General features: G+C 43.6%; 3 protein-coding genes across 9 annotated transcripts; 1 reads left to right on the top strand and 2 right to left on the bottom strand.

Annotated features, from left to right (window-relative positions):
- Positions 1-537: 537 nt before the first annotated feature.
- On the bottom strand, positions 538-9448 carry LOC147048132 (ARF GTPase-activating protein GIT2-like). Of its 3 annotated transcripts, none has more exons than XM_085926643.1 (20): positions 9064-9448; positions 8458-8591; positions 8265-8377; positions 8078-8183; positions 7856-7942; positions 7636-7766; positions 7157-7251; positions 7034-7079; positions 6715-6763; positions 6554-6626; positions 6069-6166; positions 5882-5993; positions 5632-5783; positions 5391-5546; positions 4768-4977; positions 4525-4614; positions 4109-4185; positions 3837-3995; positions 2777-2840; positions 538-2660 (listed from the first exon to the last, which is right to left on the bottom strand). In XM_085926643.1, exons 1-20 carry the CDS (start codon positions 9113-9115, stop codon positions 2457-2459), a joined length of 2208 nt encoding a protein of 735 aa, XP_085782769.1. In that variant the 5' UTR covers positions 9116-9448; the 3' UTR covers positions 538-2456. The 3 variants fall into 3 exon arrangements, with proteins under 3 accessions (XP_085782769.1, XP_085782768.1, XP_085782770.1); XM_085926642.1 differs by having other exon boundaries at positions 6715-6766; positions 9064-9447; XM_085926644.1 differs by lacking the exon at positions 4525-4614 and having other exon boundaries at positions 6715-6766; positions 9064-9445.
- An 800-nt stretch (positions 9449-10248) lies between these two features.
- On the top strand, positions 10249-18856 carry sgsm1b (small G protein signaling modulator 1b). The gene is made up of 24 exons (XM_085926941.1): positions 10249-10275; positions 11400-11475; positions 12065-12227; positions 12290-12442; positions 12514-12581; positions 12641-12783; positions 12839-12970; positions 13050-13174; positions 13255-13322; positions 13383-13546; positions 13614-13743; positions 13897-14023; positions 14083-14147; positions 14228-14373; positions 14442-14570; positions 14655-14831; positions 14915-14983; positions 15444-16538; positions 16712-16836; positions 16911-16993; positions 17120-17229; positions 17289-17385; positions 17444-17611; positions 17847-18856. The coding sequence occupies exons 1-24, from the start codon at positions 10249-10251 to the stop codon at positions 17933-17935; spliced, it is 3729 nt and encodes a 1242-aa protein (XP_085783067.1). The 3' UTR covers positions 17936-18856.
- A 240-nt stretch (positions 18857-19096) lies between these two features.
- On the bottom strand, positions 19097-23310 carry srsf9 (serine and arginine rich splicing factor 9). 5 transcript variants are annotated; one of them, XM_085925545.1, is made up of 5 exons: positions 23051-23257; positions 21979-22158; positions 21618-21823; positions 19804-19976; positions 19097-19722 (listed from the first exon to the last, which is right to left on the bottom strand). In XM_085925545.1, the coding sequence occupies exons 2-5, from the start codon at positions 22134-22136 to the stop codon at positions 19516-19518; spliced, it is 744 nt and encodes a 247-aa protein (XP_085781671.1). In that variant the 5' UTR covers positions 22137-22158; positions 23051-23257; the 3' UTR covers positions 19097-19515. The 5 variants fall into 5 exon arrangements, with proteins under 5 accessions (XP_085781671.1, XP_085781670.1, XP_085781669.1 ...); XM_085925544.1 differs by having other exon boundaries at positions 19097-19976; positions 21979-22161; positions 23070-23310; XM_085925543.1 differs by having other exon boundaries at positions 19097-19976; positions 21979-22161; positions 23051-23309.
- Between the last annotated feature and the right edge of the window lie 277 nt (positions 23311-23587).

Here is a 23587-nt window from a genome sequence, read left to right as displayed (position 1 = left end):
GCGCCTGTCGGGCCGGGCCGCCTTTGGGCTCAGGTGTCCCTCCTTTTCTTTAGAAAATGTATTTAAAGCACCTAGATTTCTATCCGTCTTATTAAATGATATAAAGCGAATTTCGATGGTTTAACTTTCGAAAGTTGCTCTCCTCAAGTCGCGTGGTGATGACGAAACATTTCGGTCACAACATTAGGGACACCTGTGTTGTCATACTTCTAAGCCACAGGTGTCAATAGAATTTAGTTCCAATTTAGATACTTAATGATATATTTCACATTAACCTATGAACTCAAACATTACATAATTCATTAAATGAAACTGTCACTATATAGTATTGAACATGCATGTTAAAATTCTTTATGTACTTTTTTTTTAATGCTATAGTTGCCCTAAAATTAATATACACTGCTACTCACAAATCATAATGGGTAAAGATTTGGTAATGATTTGTTAAGTAAATTGAGTTGTGAAAAAAAAAAAGTTTTCTCCCATCTTAGAATAAATATGTTAAGTTGCGGCACACAAATAAAACAGGCTGGAAAGTAGATGGCACCTGTTAAAGGCAAACATTTTATATTCATAGTTGGACACAGTTGTGTTTGACATAATGTTTCCTTTGCATTACAGTGCATAAACAAAGCAAGATGACATTGAATGGCATCTCTTCTCTGCCGTTTGGAGGCTTAATGTAACTTAGACCAACTGGGCTCCGTGGGGCCGAGGTATTCTGTTACTTTTTCCACCGCTGGCATTCGGGACTGAAAGTGACACGTTAGATCAGAGTTGATTGAAGGGCGCATTTACCTGGATCCGAGTTTCCCAAACTAGGGCTCCAAATAGTTTGGGGGTTTTGCGTTGAAAACATTTCAGAGCATTTAAAGGGGACTTGAGAAAATAAACGCTGGTCATTTTTTTTCAAGAGGTATGACATGCACTTTCATAAATACAACAAATGCATTTGGATTAAATCTGATAATTACATTGATACATACATTTTTATACACAGCGGAACCTCCACAGTTGGACCAAAGTGGTGCAATTCAACAGCAAAACAAAACTAAACTCGGCTTATTTTAATTTTGGAACGGCTTGATTGTAGTCCATTTTGAAAATCACTTATTATTACAAATAAGCATATTTGTCCAATCTATCTATGCCAGCAACATATAGTGTCAGGCAGAACATTTCAATGATTTTCCCCAAGGGGGCAGTAGGCATAATGACTCTACCTTAATTGACACTTTTGTTTGGTGCGCTGTTTGACCTTAAATGTGCCCCATGGCTAAATAAAGGTTGATTTGAGTTGTTTCCTGTAAATTGTTACGCTAATATAATGCTAAAATGTGAACTGAATTAAGGTGTTCCACTTTGGAGGTTCTGCATCATTTGCATAACTTGATATAGATTTCACATGAGCTGCTGAGGACATCTCCCACACACACACACACACACACAAACACACACGTGTGTGTATACACACTCACACACTTTCAGAAGTATGGCTGTACCAAAAACACTGATGCAAGATACAGTGAACCCTGACTGATATTCACAAATTCACCTATTCACGATTTTCCCATGGAACCTAGACCGGGCTCTTTGTTGAAAAGTTCACCCATTCCCGGCTCAGTCCGTCATGCTTTAAGAAGCTTTAAGAACCCTGGATTGTTAGCGAAAGTTACAGAGAATCTTCACCGCATGTTTTTTTTTCTCTGCTGCAAGCGCAAGTTAACAAATGGGGATAATTGGGCTTTTTGGGGGATTTTTTCCAAAATCAAATGTGTTGGGATCCTAGTTCCCAATTATATAATCAATATCAAACAATTGATATTAAAAAAAAAAAAAAGAAGGAATTTCTCCGCTCGTTTGTTTGCTATTCGCAAACGGACTCTGCTCTTATCCCCCACGAATAGCGAGGGTTTATCGTAGTTGCTATGGCGATATATCCTCTCTGCTTTGTAGCAAAGGGTTGAAACTGGGGTTAGCCACAAATCCATGAAATAACGCCATTGCTATCAGTGGAATGCGTATCGCTAGCTGCTGCAGTTGTGAGGTAACCTATTCTCCATTTAAAACCAGGGGGTTGGAAACTAGGGTCCGTAAACAATTCTCAACAAAAGATTACATTTTCAAAACGTCGGAAAAAAATGTGACTTAACTGTCATAAGACTAAACATTTTCTAAAAAAAGAAGGAAAAATAAAAGGTAATTCTATTCTTTCGAACCTTGACGGTTTTTTTCACCTCTCACAAATAAGCAACTTTTCATTTCCTATGGCACATTTGGTAGTTCCGTTTACTTGCCGTTTTTCTCCGCTGAAACTGAAAGTTTGTGAAGCCCTGGTCACTGTTGTTCGTTATCAAGCTAAGAATAAATACTGTTCAATTTCCCAAGCTAAAGGAATGTAAATTCTCTAGGACGTGAAATGATCGTTTTGAGGGGAGGGCTGAAGGAGATTCTGGCTAGTTGCTATTCTCTTTGGTGGTTACGGTGACGAGCAGTTTGGCGGCTTTGGCGATGTCGTAGGCGCACTGGATGACCTGTTGTGTGACCAGCTGGACGTCGGCGGCGGCGGGAGGGCACGGGCCGCGGCATTCGCCGTGTAAGCGGCTGGCGCTGGAGGTGAGCAGCGACAGAGAGCTGCGAACCGTCTCGGAGGACGGCCTCTGCCAATGGAAGAAATCAGAATTTGTCAAGAGTATTGGCACAATGAGCAAGAGTCTGCACATTGTGTAGTGTTGTTTGGTAAACACATGCTATTGTTTGCAAGGTGTTGTGTTACCTTGGGAAACAGAGCGGCCATCTCCTTCACGGCCACACAGATTTTCTCTGAACACGGTAGGAAGCTGCCCGGAGTGACACAAATATACATGACGATGTCATTTACTGAATGCATAAATAATTACTTTAATTTATTCATAGACATATTAACATTTCTTTGCATCAAATGAGATTTGTATGTTTTGTTTTTTTAAGTCATTACTATTTACAGTATTTATTTTTGATGATAATCCTAATAATTGATTTTTAAATTTTTTTATTATCATCTGTTATCCTGTCTTATTCTCTACGAGAGAATTGCATTTTCACACTGCTGCATGTACAGCGAGTGTCGCATCAACTCCAAACAAAGGAGCCGATTCACACACAGGCCAGAAAAGACAGCGATGTCACGGCGATGGCCCCATTTTGTCTGTTACGAGTATGGCTCGAGCTGTATGCCTTTTTTCCCCCCAATTTATTTAAACTGGCAGCGAATATGCACAGTTGAATAAGCATTTAAAGAAGGCTTCGTCGGACACGCAAGAAATGTAGCGCACTGATGTGAAAGTGAAGACATGGCAGTGAGCACACGAGCTGCAGGGAAAAGTTTCTTGAACAAGGCCAGCTTCTAGTCGATGCCTGATTTGTTATTATGTTCTGTGATAAAAAAAAATAAAAAGTGCACGTGCACTACGCTTCATGTGTTCTAAAGAATACAGCTGCTTGCTTCTCTTTCGCTGCATTTGCCTTGTTGCTCGGGGCGACCAGTATGAATGAGGCCCGGCCAGTCATGTCTAGTCAAACATTACTATGTGCTGACCTAGAAACAACTAAGATGTTGGATGCACACGTTAAAACAAATGGTTTCGCTTCATCTGGTGTGTTGGCTTTGGCCACTAGGGGGCAATATAATACAAGCAATCATAAGTTAAAAAAAAAAAAGTTCTCAAAACAATGAAGTGATTATCAAAATATTTACCAACTTATCGGAATTCATTAGTTGTCAATTAATTGTTGCACTTTAGTATTATAATTATTATTTAAAAAAAAGAAAAAAAAAAGAAATTGGGATGACGTACCTTTCGTGTTTGGTCTCCTGGGCGGCCCTCAGTAGCTCCTGAATGTTCTTGGTGATCTGCTCCGTCTTACAGATGACGTCCTCCGTGCACGGAAGGGCGGCGGCATCTTCCTCGCGCTCCGTCTCACCCTTGGCCGCCTCAAAGTTTGCCAGGGGGCCACTGAAAGCGCACAAATCACAGGGGGAGAGAAGTTGAAACTATATAGTGTCGTTGAACTTTTTGCAGTTCAACCCAGTTAATAAAGTGGCAGTTTGACCCAAGTAATTTCTTACCCACTATCCTCTGGTTCACAGTGGCTCGGCGCAGTATCACAGTTGAGCATGGCACTGTGTGCCTCCAAACTGCAGCCCTGTGGGGTCACCAAGACAGTTACCATCTGATCCAAATGCCCAAACAAAAGCGCACAGTCATGCATTGTCGGTTGCAAAAAGGACGACAAGCGAAAGGATGCGATTAGTCGTTGCAAACAAATGCTGGCGTGAATAGTAAATGTTTTCATCGAGGGCCAAGAAGCACATTTCAGCTTTTTTTTTTTTTTCGGGGACATTTGGACCCTGTGGCTTTAATCAAAAGCGAGGGTGCGGACGGCAAGACAAGCCAAGCTGCTTTTAAAGAGACGCACGTCAGGTGAGAGCGCAAAAAGTGAAGGGCGGGGGGGTGCTTTTTGCGGAGCCCTCCGGTACTTAACCCTTCGAGATCTCTCGTCCCGTGACCAGGACAGGGAAGAGGGGAAGGATGGGAGGGAGGAAGCGGCCGTTCCCAAAGGACCCCTCCCCATCTAGAAAAGGGTCACACCAGGTTCAGCCAACTCCAATCAAATGAATGAATGATCTCACAAAAAAAACAAAACCACCACCAGCTCCAAGCCAGGCATGTATACTGAGTCACGTCAACGGCCGAGCGGGAGCCGCAATGCCCCGGCGGCGCTTACGTTGGTGGGGAAGGGCTGTAAAACGACACCGTCCTCCCGCCGAGCGCTGGCGTCGCGGTGGGGGGACTGTCTGGGGATGGAGCCCGTCTCGTACATGGACATGGCGCGCACGCCTCGGGTCTGGCGCCGGCCCGCGGGCCCCTGGACCTGGTGCGGCGCCGCGGGGGCCTGCCACCGTAGCGTCGTGTTCTCCGTTTGCAGGGAGTTCAGCTGAGGGGCGACATGAGAAAGAGGGGTGTTGATCATAGAGGAAATTGCAGCCAAACCTCAAGGAAGAAGCATTTGGGCTATTTATTATGTTAACAACTATAAAGTGGTTTTCATATCACATGGTTCCTTTGCATTAGCCTGACCTATAATAAGATGTGATAGTGTTTATTGCAATACAGATTCATTAATTAAATTGATTTAATGTGGCAAAAGTCACAAAGCTGGTCTGCCATGTGAATGAACCAGCAGTTAAGCAAAAATAGACCTCACAGGCAGGAGAAAAAGGAAACGGAAGCTTTGGGTGTTTCTGAGCAGCGCAGGACAGGAAATGAGACGACGACGTCGTCTGATCCACTGAGAGCGACTCAGTGTTGGCAACAAATGGTCACGTCCAGGTTTGGCACTTGACTAACCTTGCCCTGCATGGCTCGCAGCTCTTCACTCAGGTGACAGTTGACTTTGAGGAGCTGTTGGATTTTGGCTTCCGAGGCGGTGAGGGCGCTTTTCACGTCCATGAACTCCTGCACCGTGATGGGGCCTCCGTCCGACAAGTCGGATGACTCGGAGCTCTGGTGCGTGTCAGCCAAATTCATTTGATTAGTGTTGGGAGGAAGAAAAAATAAATAAAAAACGAGAGTAGGCGGCTAGCCAAACCTTGGTCCTTCCGTCAGTGCCGTTGTCCCTGCGGATGGCCTCTTGGACCGGATCTTCATCCGAGGCCACGCTGTCGTAGTCGGGTTGGTCGTTGTCTTGGCTCTCGCTGCTGTGGCGACTGTTTATCCCTTGCAGGATCAGCTCCACGCTTTCTGTTGACAGAGACATTTTGTAGAGACGTACAATGGACAGTAAAAGGAAAAGAATTTTCTATATGCCAATCGAGTGCGACCCAAAGAAATTGTGGCACCTTTGGGACTGTCGCAGGAATTCCCCCACTGGCGACGTTTGGCGTCTGTCAGAATATCAATGACCAAGGTGGCAAATTCATGGGCGCTAAACCTCGCCAACTTCTGACGACCCTGAGGGAGGAATTCACTAACTAACAACAACACACTTAAATACACATTTTTTTTAAAAACGGGGGCAGAACTTACTTGGTTTCTGGTGGAAGAGTACTCTGGGTTGACCGGCAGGAAAGGCACCACCGTGGTGTCTGTTCCCAGCGTGCTGTGGTTCTGAGTGGCCAAACACACTAGAAAAAAAGAAAGAAAAAAAAAAAAGAAAAAACACCACCACACAAAATAAATGGACGTACTTGTCACTTAAAATTATGACTATGCATGACTCTGGAGCTTTTCCACCTAAGCTTTGTGCCACTCACAAACAATTCAGCTAGAATTTCATTTGGCCAATTGAGGATCAAGTGGAGAGTGGAGGGGTGGGGGGGGGGTGATCATCCATTAGCAGCATTAGTTGTGCGGCCTTCAAGGTCATGTTGTTGTCACAGGAAAGATGACAACAACTCTAAGTTGACTTCTGAAAAGTCACGGTGACTGTGCGCTTTCATGTTTTTGTTCATTTTCTCTTGAAGCATTAAACGACTGGAGTAAAAAACTATATATTTTTTGCCGCATTCTACCTGGATCAGTTTCTCGTCTGTCTACTTCGTCGTAAACATCCATAGCAAGCTCCTCAAATTGATGGTTACTTAGCTGGAACAAAACAAGAAGAAAAAAACAAACAAAAATCAAAAAATAGGTCAAACAACTTCAAAATAAGTCATAGAACAGGAGGACTTACAGACTGGAGCTTCTTTTTAGCGGCTTTTGCAAATTCGGACAAATCTAGACTGCTTTAAAAGAGAACAAAGTAAATGAATTCAAAGCAAACAAAACTGTGTAACAGAAGTCACCAAAACATGCCGGATACTTACTTATTCCTGTTGCCATCAAAAGAAGGCAGTGTCGGGAAAGTATTTGCATTAAATTGCTGCAATTTTTAAACATAACTCCCAAATTGTTCTATCGCAGCAATGACATATGTGTTTAACCCGTGATTTTTGTTTCTAAAAAAAATAAAATCACACACACAGCAGAGCTCTATATAAAAGCAGGAGTACCTGTCAGCCATTTGGGGAATGATGAAGTGTTGCCCAAATTTGTGATCTGCAACAACAACAATGACATCAAACTCTCTGCCATGAAATAGGAGTCATTTTAGCGTTGATGCTTCTCATTCTTACCTGGTCTTCGTCCACAAAGGTAAAACGTTAAGCGGTCAGTGAGTTCGTATTGGATCTCCACGAGACGCTCGGCCAGCTCCTGATGCCCGGCTTGCCTGCAATAACAAGTTTGGAAGATGTACAAATACTTATTTATGTATGCTCCTGTTTGGAGTTTTTTTTTTTAATTATTATTATTGTCACGCTGTGCAGAATTTTGAAACCCTGCCATATGTTTAAAAATAAGATAACTAATGTTCAGCTAAGCAGGCTGGCCTACTGAATTATGCTTCAGTGTGACACTCATTGAATTAGTCAGCCATCATGTGACATCATCATCTTGTATCTATTGTGTTGCACAACATGCTAATGGCGGATTGCTAGTTTGAATTTTTTTTTTCACCTTCTGGCTCTGGTTAGCACACTAAAATAGGAATATCATACGCATCTGTTTTTTCTTCCCGTAAGACTGTAAATGACTCACGCTGGCTTGGCTTTACCTCGCATAGTCAATAGGAGTCTTCCCACTGGAGTCGAGAGCTCCCGGATCAGCTCCGTACACAGCCAACAGCTCGGCTTGTAACAACTGCCCCGCTTTCGCCGCTATGTGCAATGGCGTGTTTCCTTTTTCCTGTGATCCCATGGAGAAAAAAAAAGGCATATTATTAGCAACATGATATCACCTGAAAAGGAAATGACACCAACAATCGGCTCACTCACCGGATGGAAGAAGTTGGCCTGCGCTCCGAGGGATAAAAGTCTCAGGCAGGTCTCCAGGTTCCCTGTTCGAACGCTGGAATGCAGTTGCTGCACAAAGAGAGCCGAGTGAGTTTGGCAAGGATTTACACTGCAGGTCAAGTTTTTTTTTAATTTTGTGTAGAAAATACAGATTCAATGTTTCAATGGGATTTTGCATGATTCAGTGGAATGTTGAATTCTTACCTTGCTAAGATCTTTGGCGGTCACGCTGTCGTCCTCCCGACAAGGCATGCGATGGACAAACGCCAACATCTGGTATTTGGCCTTAATAAACTCTGTCTTATTGGGACTGGACACAACATATTTGGTTTGATTCTGTCTTGTAATGTTGTAGAAAGATCAATAATTGATTCCAAAAACAGATATTTACTGAACACGGTCTTGAGGATTGGCTTTACGCTTGCCGCTAGCTGAGGATGAGGGGTCCAGAAGGCTGTGCTCCCATATCGAATTGGCTCCATTGCCATAAAGTGTCTGCACCATCTAAAAGAAAAAATCATTAAATGCTCTGTTAATGTGCAAGATTGGACAACAGCTACACAAGGCGGTAGGACCAGTGTCACCTGAAACTGGGAGGGGGGCCACACAGAGTGGGTCAGATGTCGGACTTGGGAGCTGTGTCGTCCCAGACCTCGATGGATGCTGCAGCACTCATCGCAGATCAACACGCCTCGGTTGACGGAGGCCCAGCGAGGTTCTACAAAAAAACACATGAAGTAGGAAGTCAAGTATTTGTTTACAGTATATCAACATTAAACTTAAATTGTCATGAAAATGGCTCATGCGGATAGATAAAGAAATAAGACAGTTAAACATTTCGTTCCATGGGTGTTTAATTCATCCCTCCTTCATCTAGAGCATTAAAACGTCTTCGTTTCTCCTCACTAACTCATCGAAGATTTCACAGCAGTAGTAGTCGCCGTTACTCGTGAAAATATCGCGAGAAGCTGAAAAGTTCGTAACATCTCGCGCAGAAACGTACGTAAAAACACTACCAAGGACACAGTTAGACTACAAGCGTAACACTGAGAAAAAAAAATGTCCCTAAAATGAGCTAACTGGATCACGATAGTGCTCTATTAAAGACGAACAATACACGGTTTATAACGTGTTGTGTTGCAGGCTAGCGGGTTAGCACGGTAGCTGAGCAGTTAGCTTGTTTGACATACCCGGAGCGCTGCAGTCCGCGCAGACCTCTTTGCTTCGCACTCGCTTTGACATCCCCTTTTAGATGCTTATTATATTATACAAACAAAACAGAAGAATAGTTGGCGATCGTTACTGAGCCAGTCGAGCAGCAGTCGATAATGGCTGGTGGAAAAAAAGCAACAACTCTCTCTTGCCCATCTGCCCTGCCTACTGTTGAACAAAGATGAGATGGGACCGTTCCGCTTCTCTCGAATGCCTCCTTGTTCGCTTCCTCGGTCACTTCCGCGTCCTCGATGTGAACTATCATTGAAACCGTAGCGAGGAAAAAATTGAATTAACAAAGAAATTAGACTTTAATGAGTCATTCTCACACAGTGGTACTTGAATTTAATTCGTTCTGTGAGAAATGATCTGAAATCAACCCCTCCTGAAAAAAATATTAGTGCTGTACAGAGGAGCTGAGAAGTTTCAAAGAATAGTTTTAAGTCTGTCAATACTGCCCCAGGCAGACCGGTTCAAAGTGTTTATGAATTGGCTCCCTTATGTTCATCCATCGTCCCTGAAAAATAGGGAACCCATATATTGTTGAGTTCCATTTTTTTAACATCACCATCTTGCACTGGCTGGACAACAAATTCTAAAACAATACTGAGAACTAATATGCTGCCTTGTTGCAATTGCGTGGCATCCCCGCGCCACTTCATTAGGAAAATTGCAACGACTCTGCTTAATGAGACGGCACGAGCGTCTCCTTAACCCCCAACCCGTGCATGCTGCAAAACAACGCCCCCCCCCCTCGCGCTGCACGACCGCATATCGGGGGGCTACTGTAGCTTTAAAGGGGTGTTGGTCGACGGAGAGGTAGCACATAGGTTTAATTTAGTCGCAAAGGAACACGGAGTACGTTTTTTATTTTTTGGGGGACAGTGTTGACCTCTAAGAAAGCAGCAGTCGCGCGTGCAACCTGCAGCCATGGGAGGTAAACCTTCTTCACATTTTTATTATGCATCGATCATTGCCTAAATGTACACACATGCTGTATTGATTGTTGGTCTGTCGTGACAGAAGAGGAGACTCGTCAGAAATTGCTGCGCAGTGTGAAAAAAGAGGTGCGTTGTGGTTTTTATTGGATTTATCTGAATGTTTTATTATCGTAGAAATCGGCGGAGAAAGCTACAAAAGAATGCACACCGTATATAGCTGTGATGGTGATGATGCTGGTGATGACGACGGTGCTGATGATGCGCGCACACACACAGGCGCGCGCACACCATTTTCCATTTCAATTCTATTGCCATGTAAATTATGGTGGCTTTTCTGTTCTTAGTCTGTTTTGCATTGAAACGACAGCAGACTAATCATCTGTGTTGATTTCCCCATAGATAGATGGGAGAGAGAGAGAGAGAGAGAGAGAGAGACAAAGAGAGAGACAGAGAGAGAGAGAAAGGGAAAACATGGCTGTTTTTTTTCCCCCCCAAGTGAGAAAGCACGGTACTTCCCCCTCACCTGTGACTCATTGCATCTCAAACATACGCACGAGGAGGGGCTGCTTTTTTTTTTTTTGCATTTTATATACCATTAATGGATATAACCGTTTTGGGTGGGGGGGAAAACATGGTCAACGTGCCAAAAAAGCTCAGTTTTAATTATATGTTATATTATATATTATATTTACTATATTTGAGTACATTTAATGCCACCAAAAAGTCTAAATTGTATGTGCATCAACACACACACACATAGTATATATATTTTCCCCTTAAAAAATTTATAGAATAGTAATAACACAAATACAATGAGAAGAATGCAACTGTTGATGTATCATAATTTAATGCTGCAATATAATTCATTGTGCTGCTCCATCTGATGTGCCTTATCACTCATGTTTTATTTATAACGGTGAGTATCTGTCTACATGTGTTGCTCCACTGTTGGTATTCAAATATCAATTGCTTTGATGGTTCAGCAACTAGCTACGCTAACTGTTAACATGTCAATAGCATTGTCCATAAATGGTTTGATTATTTTAAATGTTTAGTTTGGAACTAAATAAAAGTAAACTTGGAGTGGCATGAAACAAAATACAGTAATATAAAATTGAATACATACTGTACTTTTTTGAATGCTTTGAGGCTTCAAGTCAGAATTTGCACAGCAGAATCATCCGACTTGCTGCATGAAAACATTGTGGCTATAACTTGAGGAGCTTGTCAAGGTCAGAATAATGTCCATAGATTCGTTTCTCCATTTTGGAAAGGATGTTAATGCTGCATACTGGAAAGCCGTAAGAGCTGGCTTAAATGGAGCCGCAGTGGCTTGAAGGCCATGAATGAGCGTTGATGTTTCTCTCCCACAGGTGAAACAGATCATGGAGGAGGCGGTGACCAGGAAATTTGTGCACGCCGACAGCAGCCACATCGTTTCATTCTGTGGTAGACAAGTTTGCATATTTTTATGAAACACATGACAGAATGGCAATGGAAAAAGCATCCTTACCGTTATAGCCGGGTCCTATTACACAATACGCGCACTCGGCAGCTTTTAACCCTCTCGGGTATTTTTTGTTAGGTTGAATGTCTAATTACTTACGCTCTGTGACAATTAATTAAAATAGCGCTGCCTGTTCAACTACACATACATTAAATGGCTTAAAAGCACGTAAGCACTTGTCCCTTAAGTAACTGAGGTTCTTTCGTAAAAGGTGGGCCAGACACGATTTTTGTACAATAGTCGGATAACACCCCTCGGAGGTGTTAATGCTAACCGGGAGTGAGGTGTGTGTGTGTGAATTCACGTCTATCATATCCTAGCAACAGTGTTTTGGTTCATTGTGCCACCTGTGCTTCCCTTTCACCATTTTTTTTTTTTTGACGTGCAGTTAAGAAATCACATTGTATCTAATACTGCTGCATCTTCTGTGACCAAGCGCGTAACTTAATTTAAATATGAGGGTCTAGATTTATATTTTTTTTTTTTTCAAGGAACTACTGCAGTGATAAAATGATATCTGTGTGTGTGTAGCTGTGGTGGAAGCCTGTGTGCTGCACGGGCTGAAGCGACGTATCGCGGGACTGCTGTGCAGCAACAAAGTGGCAGCGCTCTTCATGAAAGTGGCCAAAAGCTTCACGCCCGCAGAGCAACTTTGTCACAAGGTCCAAGAACTGGAGCAACTTATGGAAAACAGGTGAACTAAGCTGTATGAGTGAAAATGAACGCACGGCATTGATACCTTCACGTGTCTTCCAGCAAACAGAACAATTCCTCCCAGGGCATTGAGCGAAGTCGCCGGTCCAAGTTGAACAACCTTCCGCCTCAGGCACTCAAACACTTGTGGATCCGAACGGCTCTTCTGGAGAAGCTCCTGGACAAGATCATTCTGTATTTAGTGGAGAACTCCAGGTATCAAGATGCAAACTTCCCTGTGACGCATCTCAATAATCCAGCCATTTTCATTTTTTTTCCCCCCGTAGTACCTTTTATGAGAAAGAAGCCATGTTGATGGATCCTGTGGATGGACAAATTCTTGCCTCGCTTTTGGGTAATGGTACTCGGCGTGATACAGCAGACATTTTTGTGACACGTTCTTTGACCTTACAGTCGGCCCCTGTGCTTTGGAGTACACCCAAGTGAAGACCGCTGACCATTTCTGGACAGACCCGTCAGCCGACGAGCTGGTACAGAGGCACCGCATCCACAGTGGCCACTGTCGACAGGACTCGCCCTCCAGGAGGCCTGCTCTGGTTAGTTAGCACTTGACTCAGTTCCACTTAAGCGTCTAATCCTCCTTTTGAATAGATTCAAAAGAGGCAGTCCAGTGGCAGCATGGACGATCGCCCTTTGGTGTGGGCGAGAGAGTATGTGGAATCGCTGCACCAAAACTCCAGAACCACATTGCTGTTTGGAAAGAACAACGTCCTGGTGCAGCCGGTATGTGAGGTCCAAGAGCCTACCCGCGATCCCATGAGCTCCAGCATGAGACCTCCATGTTGCTATTGTGCCTCTCCAGAGGGATGACATGGAGGCCATCCCGGGCTACCTCTCGCTGCATCAAACGGGAGAGCTGATGACACTTAAATGGACGCCCAATCAGCTAATGAATGGCAATGTGGGGGAGCTGGATTCTGAGAAGAGGTAAGGCCCAACAGTGGGTCGGTCCAATAAGGACACACACATTTAAAGTATTGTAAATACTCCTCCCCCCCATTACACAGTGTCTACTGGGATTTTGCCATGACGATTCGCTTGGAGGAGATTGTATATCTCCACTGTCACCAGCAAGGTAATGGATTTTTGATCTTCTAGTGTTAATTGACGTTAACTTCAGGACCTTGCATCCCAGTGAACAGTGGTGGAACCCTCGTGTTGGTGAGCCAAGATGGCATCCAGAGACCCCCTTTGCACTTCCCCAAAGGCGGCCACCTGCTGCAGTTTCTCACCTGCTTAGAGACGGGCCTTCTTCCTCACGGCCAGCTGGAGCCACCGCTTTGGAATCAGAGGGGGAAGGTCGGCCATTAGTGACTACGTCTTGGATGTCGTGTACATGGATGAAATGGTTTCTTTTCATACATAGGGAAAGGTTTTCCCCAAATTGCGCAGGAGGAGCCCGCATAGCTCATGCGACTCGGTGTCTGATAAAGAAGATGACGAGGCAACGGATTATGTGTTTCGGATCCTCTTTCCTGGGATTCAGATGGAGTTCAGTAAGTGTCCAGAATCGAGTAACTGAGAAACTCGAAATTAGTGTCGAGGAGACACAGATGGCCACTGAATCACGAGCTACTTGACTTTATATCTTTTGGCAGAAATGTATGGACAACTGTCCACTCATGTTGGGGGTCTGCCGTTCTTTGCAGTGCCTTTAGAGTTGATAGACCAGGGTATGAACATGTGGCAACCAACACCCAGGACGTCCTCTGGTTCCTCCTGCTCACAGACAGGATCATCTGATAGCTCTCTGCCAAGTGGCTGCAGTCAAGAAAGGTGACCAGTTCCTCCTATCCAAATAAAGTTCTTATAGTGAATCTCGTGTAATTGACCAGGGCTCCTTTGAAGCTCCTCTGTGACACCATGAAGTACCAGATCATCTCCCGTGCATTTTATGGATGTAAGTACAAATTTCACTCGGATCTTATTGACGACAACGGTTCTCATGGCAGTTTTTTTTTTTTTTCTTCTCTACTCTAGGGCTGGCGTACTGTCGTCACCTGTCCACGGTTCGCACCCACCTCTCCGCTCTGGTCAACACCACCATAGTCTTCCCTGATGTGCCCTCAAATGCACAGGGGGGTCTCTCTGCCGATGTCTGGGCCAAGTTTCTCCAGGACAGTTCTGTAAGAGTTAGAGTACACATAAAATGGGTAAAGTGGGCTCACATAAAGAAATCTGAATTGAATTTCAGGCCTTTGAGGAGCTGGAGATATACAGGTTGGTCTATTTTGGAGGCGTGGCACCTTCCTTGCGCAAGGAAGTCTGGCCCTTCCTGTTGGGACATTATCGCTTCACAATGACTGAGAAAAGCAGGCTGGAGGTATTTGTATTTTTTTTTTAGCTTTCAAAATGTCACGGATGCTGCATTTAAATGTTTTTTTTTTACTATATGTCTGTGGTTCAGATTGATGAGCAGATGCGTCTCATGTACGAGCAGACCATGAAAGAATGGCAAGGCTGCGAGGCCATTGTCCAACAGAGGGAGCGAGAGAAACATGCAGAAGCCCTCGCCAGGTGTTTGTCCGGCATCAGTGTCGAACAAGCGCCAGCGGTGGAGCAGGACTCGACCATTAGCACAGATGTAAGTTGACGCGAAAGGAACCCAACCGTGACCTTGGAACTCATTTGATACAAAGTTTGATTTTTTTGGTCTTATCACCCCAGTCATCACTATGCAGCAGCTCGGATCCACAGAACACGCAGTCACAGAGTGACTCAAGCAGTAGCGTACCGGTAAGATTTAAATGCGGCACAAGTTAGTTTCAGGAAGCTATATTTAAGACTGACTTGCTAATCTTCACATCCGACATTACCGCAGCCGTTTTCAGAAATGGGAGCTAACAAAAGATTTAATTTCACACTTGATTGTGCAGGCAGGCACTCCAGAGACTTAATATTTGGATTTTATACAAGCCATCAAGTTTGTTTTACTACACTGCCTATTAAAGGGCGTTTTAAAGCTCCCATCTGGGAGAATTACCACAACTTGGGAATGACTTTCGCTTATTAGCAGTGCAGTTTCTTCAGTTCGATAAATGACAACCATAGTAATAACTATTAGGATTGGTACATTGGACAAATGATGCATAATTATGACGTGTGATGCATCATTTCAACAACAGTCTATATTTGCCTTGTTCAATTAGCATTTCGGCTTAGCATTTAAGTCATTCCCCTTTCTTCCATTCATTAGGTTTTTGCATCAGTTGAAACTATGGATCCCACAAGGCCTGAAGGAGATCAAATAGAGCACAACAGTCCAGTAAAGGACATCTCAGCTGGTCCTTCCGGGTCCAGCGACTTATCCAAAGCGGATGTGTCAAAACCACCACCACCAGCCTGCGACAGCTACCTTCTTTTAACCGAGCCAGCTAATGCATCGGGACCCTCTCAGGAGTCGGTGAAGCCATCGGACATCTTAAGTGAGGAAACTACAGCTGAATCACTGCCAGACACGGTCGATGTACTTGAGTCGGTGCCAAAGGACAGTCTCTTGGGAAGTGACAAGATGGATAGGAATGAAGCTGCTGAGATAATTGAGCTCTCAGAATCGGAGGAAAAAGCTGAAAACACAAAGACTGCAAATGCGATCATTGACGCAAGAGTCCCACCGGACACGACTAATGTTATTCGGCTGGAACAGGAGATTCAGAATAAGTATTTCCAAGCTCCACCACTCGGACAGACTCTTCAAGCACAAAATAAAAGAGATCAAGAAATTGAAATGAACGATATTTCAACAATCAATATAGATCCAGAAAATTCAGACAAAGCAGAATCATTGAACAACCTGCGCTCGCAATTGTTGACCGCCTGTCTCTTAGAAGTAGACAATGCTGAGTCGGCAGATTCAGGATCGTCTGAAGCCAGAAATGTGTCTGGCGTATCAAACTCACCAGTCAGACAAGTACTTGACGCTCTACAGTCGGCATCCCGCGGGAGCCTTTCGCTATCGTCCCATCCCAGGCAGTCCCCGGATTCTGAGGACTCTCCCTCTGCCCTGGAGATGGAGGACATCCCTGTCGGGGTGGCCTGCCTGAATGTCGAGGAACTGAACACAAGGCCCTTGACTAACCTAGCCGCCCCGCCAGCATATCTGGCTCGGAGAGCCAAACTGGCACGCGAGGACCTTGTCCTAGACATCGCTTGCAACACCAGTCCTGAGGACACTGACGCAGGATTGTCTGAAGACGAGCCTGATGTGGAAAACGAATTAACCGCACCAGAGTCTTCTGAGGTGGTCACAGAGTCCAAACAGGAGGACTCCACAGCTCAACAAAATTACTCTGTAAGTTTGGACCATTTACATCAAATGCAACCTCAAGTCATGCAATTGGAGACAAAAAAAAAAATGCTAGTCCTGAACACGTTGCGATCTGCCATTTTGGATGATACGCCGTGGTTCCGTTGCTCTTGAATAAACTAAACCTGCTGACCTTTTTTTTTTTAACCCATTGGCAGCAAGAAATCATGGATATGTACCTCATCAACTTGCATCGTATTGACAAAGACGTCAGACGATGTGACCGCACGTACTGGTACTTCACTCAAGAAAACCTGGATAAGTTGAGGAATATCATGTGCAGGTAACAAAGACCACAGTCACAACTTTATATTGAATATTTTTGAAATTCTTTTTACTCGCTTAACTCCTTTGTAGCTACGTGTGGCAACACTTGGACATAGGTTACGTCCAGGGCATGTGCGACATACTGGCTCCCCTGCTGGTGATTCTGGATGACGGTCAGTGTTTTGAATAGTTATTACGCTCGTAGCATTTAGTCGTCCAAGCTTACGACGCGACAATTTGTCGGAAGTTAAGAGGTTCAATTTTGGAATCACTTTATTTGGCTGAACTAATGTTCGTAGAGGTGATGGCGTTCAGCTGCTTCACAGAACTGATGAAAAGGATGAACCAGAACTTTCCACACGGGGGCGCTATGGATTCCCACTTTGCCAGCATGCGTTCGCTCATTCAGGTAGACGCATTTTATGTTAAAACGTGCAGGATTTGTGCTGATTTCTTGATGGACACTAGATCCTGGACTGTGAGCTGTTTGAGTTGATGCAGCAGAACGGTGACTACACTCACTTTTACTTCTGCTACCGATGGTTCCTGCTGGACTTTAAAAGAGGTAACGTCAACGTAACATTTGACGTTGTCCTTGAGTTAACCAAGGTTTGTCTCTCTAGAAATGGTGTACGATGACGTTTTTTCTGTGTGGGAGACCATCTGGTCGGCGGCGTACACCACCTCTGAGCATTTTGTGCTTTTCATCGCACTGGCGCTGGTGGAAACGTACAGGGACATCATTCTGGAGAACAACATGGACTTCACTGACATCATCAAGTTTTTCAATGGTAATATCTTATGAGTTGACCAAGAAGGTACGCTTGGAGTAAATTAATTTGGATGACACAAACTCGGGTTATTTTCTCGTATGTTATTAGTTCAGTTTGACATTTAATGTATTTGGGGTTTCCTTTGTTGTAAAAAAAGGTATCATGGTTTCCTATTAGCATTTTATTGGGATTATGAATATTTATTATTTCTATAGCTGGTCTTATTTACCCCCCCCAACCTTTGTCTTCTCAGAAATGGCCGAGCGACACGACATCCCACGGGTCCTGACGATGGCTCGGGACTTGGTCCACAAAGTCCAGACACTAATTGAAAACAAGTGATTCTGAACTCTGTTGTTCTTTTGCCATTTTCTTTTGAATAACTATCACACTACAAAACAAAAACGGGGTAAAATTGCAGTAAGGGTCTTAAGTGGTTAAACTCGATTGTCAGTTGAAAACTTTCAGTTCCTCCTATCTCGACTGAGGAAAACATTAAAAGGCCAGTATATAGATTTTTTTTAAAGTGTTCTTATTGTTCACATTGTGAATGTACCTTTGTTGAAACAGCTTCAGGATGTTAATTTTGCCTTAAATGTTGCCATTCTTTTCAGGGATACAGTTTCATTTTTAAGTCATACCTTACTAATGTCTTGTGCTGCTTTGTTGGGTTTCAGGATACCTAAAAGAAACAAACACGAAAAGTCTTGAGTTGGTACAATATCCTTGGTGCTTAAATGTTTTTCTTTAAGGCTTTTAAATTAGAAGCACACATCTTTCTGTGTTGGTTCTGCTTATCTGCAAAAACGTCATTCCACAATTCATTTTAAGGATTGCCCACCAGGCTTTTAACCAAATAAAATACGATAGATTCAGGTGTCCACATTAGGGCCTGGGTAGATGACTTAACATGAATTGTAAATTGTTTCAAAACATTTCATGCAAGATAAATATTGCTGCTTAGACTAACCGGTCAATGCTCTCCCAAAGTATTTCAGTGGCTCCCAATTAGTTCCAAAGCTTGTTTGGTGTCATCAATGTTTCATGATCATTGCTTGTGTTCCGCCAAAGCGCCCCAGTGTTGTGAATTGCTGTGCTCCTTCTGTCAAAATTGCTGTATACAATGTGAGACCCATTGTACAAAGCTAGCACATTTATTAAATGCAATACAATGTCGATATATGGGCTTCACCTGATCATGAACAAAGCTCAGAAAAAAAAAAAAAAAAATTCACTGGAGACAAATTTTATTTTTTTTCTGTCTTGAAAATGTAACTTGTTAGAATTGATTTATTGTGAATTAAAATATTCTATTTTGCATTTTGTGTGTCTTGTTTTGTTGGTTGAATGGTAACTAACTATGGCTTTCAATGAAAGGAGAATATTTTGCTCAGGTACTGCACATGAGGAATTCAACGTTTCCTGGACAAATTTGCCAAAGGTCCAGTCACATGACGTCGACAAAGTAAAATTAGGTTTTGATTTAATGACAGTCACAGTAAGCTAAATTAAGATTTTATTTGAAGAGAAAAGATTCACACAAAATGATAACTTCACCTACTTCAGTCAGACACATAAAAAAACAATACGGCATGCAGTCAAAAATTGAAAACTTTGACCAATTTGTACTAAATCAGAATTTTGACATCAGATTCTTCATGAAAACAATTTGATAAGGTAAAGCTGCAAAACTGATGCTTCAACATTGCGAGAACTGATTTAAACATTTACTATGCGCATCAAATGGATCAAAATTCCACTTCGAGACAAGACGTGAGAGTTCTAAAACTAAACAAAGAAATACAAAGGGAGTAGCCATGGAATGTATGCAGCAAGAAACAACGAGTCTTGCGGCGGCGGCGGCGGTAAAAAACAAAATCAAAAGAGAATTCTCCTTGACTTCCTCAATGAATCCTGGGCCTTTAGCGGTAGTGACGAGGCGGTGGGCTGTGGTTGGAGGATCTCCTAGGTGGACTATGGCGTGACATGCGCGGAGGGGACTGGTAGCGTGGCGGCGGCGATCCTCGGTAGGGCGGGGAAAAGCGGCCTCTGGATCTGGAGCGGGACCGCGAGCGACCCCAGTTAGGGGTACCCCTATCCTCGTAGACGCGGATGTAAGCGGTCTCACCCTGCAAACGAGGACAACAGTGAATGTGTGCTCCAGTGGCTGAGGCCGGAGGGGGTGGCGTATCACGGGGTCTTCCACTCACTTGGTGAGAACGGAACTCTGTGCGATCCAGTCGGCGTAACGCATAATCCATATCCTCTCGGCGGAGGAATTCCACCACGCCCTCACCGTCCCGCTGTACGTCGGCAAAGCAGACGTCGCCTGCCTCGCGCATGTGATCTTTCAGATCCTGCCAACTTCCACTTGGTGGTAATCCTGAGATGGCAAACACTGATTATGAAACTAAAAAGGTCTCAAATAAGAACTTCCTACTCAACCGCATTTGGGGGGTATTTGTCTACTCAAGTGAGGCCCTACAAGAATGCTGACTAACCCTTGAAACTATCAAATTATCAACAGGACTGAACTTTGACATTTGGGGACAACGGTAAAAGACCTAAACTACAATGGGTTAAAAGCTAAGATTGATAAGGATAAAGTTAAGACCTACCAGTCACTGGTATGGTGATTATGCAGATTTCAGTAACTCTGGCCAACGTGAACTCCATTTAAGCCACCTTGACCTTCCGGTCTGCCACACAACTTCCTTCAATTTGAGCATTCGTCTACTAGTCCCTGTCCTTTGGGCTGCCGTGAGAGTGATTGTCTGCCTAAAATTTAGGACTTCCAACAAGTCCCTTCATTCTGCAGCCCGCCTTGAGAAACGTCAATGACTGCAATCCACTTTTCTACTTGAGTTGCAATCCGCCATCAGGGAAGAAAACCATTTCCTAAGACTTTGTGCGCTCGTGTTTTTAGTGGGCCCTTTGTCTTTTTGTCCGCATTTTTTAGGATCTACTTATGATTCATGACGTCCAGCTTCTTTTGATGTCCTCTCTATCAAAAGAGCCATATACCCACGCAAAATATAGGCCTTGCATCTATGGGTCACTATTCTTATGAATGAAAGAAAAAGATCCACCATAGATTCCCAGTAGTCTCTTCGGCCCACCATTAACACGACAGTCTGCTTATGATTTATGACATCTTCTACTCGTGCCCTTGTCCTCCAGTCCGCCAAGAAAGAATTATCTGACTACAACCCTGGACATCCATCCACCTGTCCCTTCCTTCATATGTAAGGGAGACCTATCTGGCTTCTGCTGATAACTCTGCATGTCCTCCTTTATACCGGGCTCATCCTTCAGTCCATCTTAAGCAATCGTGACTATGACTTGTGAAATCTATCGAACCTTTGTCCTCCAGTCTGCCATTAAGGACCAAGGAAATCTGCGTCTGAGTAGGGTGACAAATCGCTATATGTCCACATTCCTCAAAGTCCTTTCCTCCTCCAGTCCGCCATGAAAGAGCAAGCAAGAAGGATGCGTTTATGATTTAAGGGTTTTTCTAAGTCCCTTCACACTGAAGTCCGCCATGGGAGCAAGAACCATCCGTCTCTGAACGTCCACTTTTCTACCAGTCCTTTTGTCCTGCGGTCCGCCATAAAAGAATACTTGACAGTGACTGTAAATCCAATTTCCTCTTAGTCCCTGTATGCCGCCTTGAATGAAAGAGAAATATCTGCCAGTGACCTTGGATGTCCCTTTTTGACCTTCCGCCTGACTACGACTTTTGACGTCCGAATGTTTGATTGCTATCCTCCCGTAAGCCATTGAAGGCCAAGGGGGAACACACTGCCAACAATTCTTGCCTTGCATCTTACTCGTCCCTTAGTCAGTCGGTCCGCCATTAGACACGAGTTCCTGCAATTGCTGACTTCTAACCGCAAGTCCCGTTTGCTGTTGTCCGCCATGGTAGGGCAAGAGACACCTGAGACTCTGCAAGTCCACTTCCTAGAGGTCCATTTGACATCCATGGGCTACTAGTAATGGGCTAAAACTGTAGATGTCCACCTACCGGTCACTACAACACGGAATTCAGACCTCCGTGTTGGGGGTCCAAATCTTCCTCTGGGTCCTCCTCCTCCTCCTCCTCCTCTATCACCACCACCACCTCCACCTCCCATTGGATTAAATTTACTAGAGGATCGAGGATACTCCACACGCAGTTTGGAGTCTCCGTATCCATATCCATTCCTTCCATAGACCGCATCATCTGCATCCCTAAGAGAAGAGAGCACAGAACTCTTTACCTAGGTGGGCCGGTTGCTGACTGTTGAGGATCCACTTCCTGTTGGGAGTCACTTGAGGTGCTAGCACAAAAAAAAAAAAAAAGGAAACCCAATGAGGATGAAGCTGGTTCTATCCCCAAAACTCACCGTGGGTCTTCAAATCGGATAAAGGCAAATGGGATAGTGCCTCGGTTGTTCTTTAATTCAATCTCACGGATTTTTCCATATTTGTAGAAGAGATCCTCGATGTCCCTCTCCTGGACGTCCATAGGAAGATTCCCGACATAGATCCGGCCCTCGGACATGGTGAAGGAAAAAGATGCACTGCTGCTGACACAGAAGGAATGGAGGGCACCTGTTGACTTTAAGTTCACTTATTAACTTTGTAGCAGTAGTTGCTATCCTAATGCTAGTCCAGTCCTCCAATTCCTTATTCTAGTCACAAATCATAAAATAAAAAAAATGAAAATAAGGCTTTGTGTGATTGGATGAAGAGATCAGGACAAGGGGGAGAATCCAGACCTTAAAGTATTACAAGTCAGCATTTCACTTGAGACTATTATTGATTATGGGTTATTGTAATGAATTTAAATGTTCTCGCCAGTTTTCCAGTTTCGGGTAAAGAGTGAATAATCACCACCTTTTAGCATTAACTATCAATACATGAACCGTTAAACCACAAAATGGGCCAAAGTTAAAAATTAATTACAAGTAACATTAACTTAGAACACAATCATTAAAAGCTTTAAAAGGTCATGAGTCTTGGGTGGGGCGATGTCAGAAATTACAGCAGAAGGAGTGACACATTTGGCATTTACAATACCTTACGTTAAATGAATAAAAGGCGAGAAGAAACTGAAACTTGGTAAATGTTTGACTGGGTGCTCAACAAACGTGGCTATATGGCCGACATGTTCACAAAAAGACGACGGCCTAAGCAAGGCTCGAAGCGTGGCTTACAAATACACTCAAACTCGCGTCGCTTTGTGCATAAAGTAGCCTCACATTTCAAAATGCGCGCATAAAAAAGAAATACGTCCGAAAATAACACAATAAAAGCAAATGGCGAGGCGCGAGTACAGGCCCGGTATTGTTCGTGTAACTGTTTTTTTTTTTATATTCGACCTAGCGTCTTATTTGCGTAACGAAAGAACCAACCAAGTCGTACCGTGTTAGTTCAGGCAACAATAAAATACATTTTTACATGTTGAGGATTTACCGTTTAGAATGAACCCCACCTTTTACGCTTTGACCCGCTTCCGTGTCAAGTAGCTAGTTAGCAGCCTTGACTAGCACGAGCGCGTAGCTGACTTCTTCGACGGTTCATTCCAGGCGGAAATGAGAGGAGACCACTCTTCTTCTACTGCTCATATCTGGTGGATGGACATCAACGCTCTCGCAGTGCTGCCACCCTCGTAAGGGGCAGCTTTTGTTTTAAAAAAACGGAGCGCTGTATCAAACCGACAAATTTGACCGTTTAGTTAATCGTTTGATTATTGATATAAAATACCAGTAGTGCCAAAAGTTCTAACATTACTTAATTTGAAGTATAAATACAAATTGCCACGTCAGATAAAATCTTTTGCATAAATTCCCCATTTATTAATTTTGTAACTTTGTGTTACCACAACACCTTTAAATTTTAATATTAGTTTTGTTTCTATTTACCTATGTATCCCCATGCATTTCTTTATTTCTTTCTAACCCGGTACGATCAGGATATAAGTAATTGTGAAATAGATAAATGAATTATAAT

This window comes from Syngnathus leptorhynchus, chromosome 12 (assembly GCF_054491065.1).
Source record: "Syngnathus leptorhynchus isolate UIUO chromosome 12, UIUO_Slep, whole genome shotgun sequence".
Taxonomy (NCBI): domain Eukaryota; kingdom Metazoa; phylum Chordata; class Actinopteri; order Syngnathiformes; family Syngnathidae; genus Syngnathus; species Syngnathus leptorhynchus.
Note: the sequence above shows the minus strand (reverse complement) of the source record. Positions and strands in the feature narration are given on the sequence as shown.